This window comes from Fulmarus glacialis, unplaced genomic scaffold (assembly GCF_000690835.1).
Source record: "Fulmarus glacialis isolate BGI_N327 unplaced genomic scaffold, ASM69083v1 scaffold35162, whole genome shotgun sequence".
NCBI lineage: Eukaryota > Metazoa > Chordata > Aves > Procellariiformes > Procellariidae > Fulmarus > Fulmarus glacialis.
Genome location: NW_009199057.1, coordinates 1 through 1,434, shown reverse-complemented (window position 1 = coordinate 1,434; position 1,434 = coordinate 1). Strand labels below are relative to the sequence as shown.

At 56.3% G+C, this 1,434-nt stretch overlaps 1 protein-coding gene across 1 annotated transcript; it reads left to right on the top strand.

Annotated features, from left to right (window-relative positions):
- Positions 1-563: 563 nt before the first annotated feature.
- Positions 564-1,426, top strand: LOC104073385 (ATP-binding cassette sub-family A member 3-like; the record flags this gene model as incomplete). Its single annotated transcript, XM_009573114.1, has 2 exons — positions 564-828; positions 1,393-1,426. Coding segments are annotated over 2 exons (299 nt in total), but the record flags the coding sequence as incomplete, so codon positions are not given.
- Between the last annotated feature and the right edge of the window lie 8 nt (positions 1,427-1,434).

Genomic DNA, 1,434 nt, shown 5'->3' with positions numbered 1-1,434 from the left:
AGCTTTGCTCTGCTTTGCCTCCCCGCTGCTTGCTCGTCCCAGCCTTTCATTTAGTTACAGTATTTTTAGCTCCCAGCCCTGTAAGTGTTGGGCAAGGTTGCTCTGCTTTGGTGAAAGCCGTTCTCTTCGCTCTCCTGCTGCGGCTGGTCCCAGGGCACGGGCCCTCTTCGCAGGAGGTGCATCGCTGCGCTTGCCTGCGGGAGTGGTACAGGCAAGCCCCGGGTGCTGCTCCCTCCTGGGCAGAGCCCCGTTGCACAGGGAAAGGGCAAACGACCAGCTCAGCTCATTCAAAGCTGGCAGTGTGGTGGGGAAGGCTCTAAAGGAGGGTGGGTTGAGACGGAGCGGAGCTTAGGGAAGGGGAGACCTCGGCTGGAAGGTCCTGAAGGATGCGGGAGCTGGTGCTGTTGTTGTTCCTGGGCTCCGGAAAAACCCGGGTTGTGAAACCTTGGGAAACGCAAGAACACTTCTGCTACGTGGCATTTGCACGCCCTGAACCTCGTTACTGTGTTTGATCTACCTTCAGTGTTTACTTTTGGTTTTTTTAATCTTTCTCTTTCCTGAAGAAGCGGCAGATCTTGGTGACAGTCATCGAAATCTGCCTGCCGCTGCTCTTCGCCGCCATCCTGATAGCGCTGCGGCACCGGGTGCACTCCATCAGCCACCCCAACGCCACCGTCTACCCCCCCCAGTCCGTGGATGACCTGCCGGGCTTCTTCTACCGCCGGCACCCCAGTAACCCCTGGGAGCTGGCGTACGTCCCCTCCAACAGCAGCGCCGTCAGGGGCATTGCCGAGGCGGTGGAAAGAGCTTTGCCCGTCAGCATCAGAGGTGGGCAGGGGCTGGGGGCTGCGGCTTCCACCCCAGAGGTCGGTACAGATTTTTACTGTGATGAATCCTGCTGCTCTGTTCCAGGGATGCGTCAATTTTAGCAGAACTTGAAGGCAATGGTTTTATTTTTGTTTCGCTAAAATGACAGGATTTTGTTTTGATTTTTGGTTGCGTTTTGTTGCAGTTTCCATCTAGAAAAATATTGCCCTAAAATAGTTAAAGAACGTGGCTGTCGCTTCCCCGAGACGAAGTATTTCTGGAAATCTTGTTACACAGAAAATTTTAGCGCTTCACGTTCCAAACTGAAGATAACGTTAGGATTTTCTCTGAAAGGAGAGCTGACTCCTGCTCTCAAGGAGGAGGAATCGTCTGGGGGCCCCGTGATGGGTGCCGCAGCATCCCACGTAAATCCCCCGTGCCCGACAGCAGCGGTGTTCCCCAGCGCTGGCTGGAGCGCGTCCCTCCTGTCCTGGACCAAAACGATGTTTTCGGTGACGGCTGGGCATCGGCCCGCGTTGGGTTGCCGTGCTCCGCGCCTGCATCTCCGTCTCTCCCCCTCCGCAGCTCAGGGCTTTGCCTCGGAGAGGGACTTCGAGGAGTACGTCA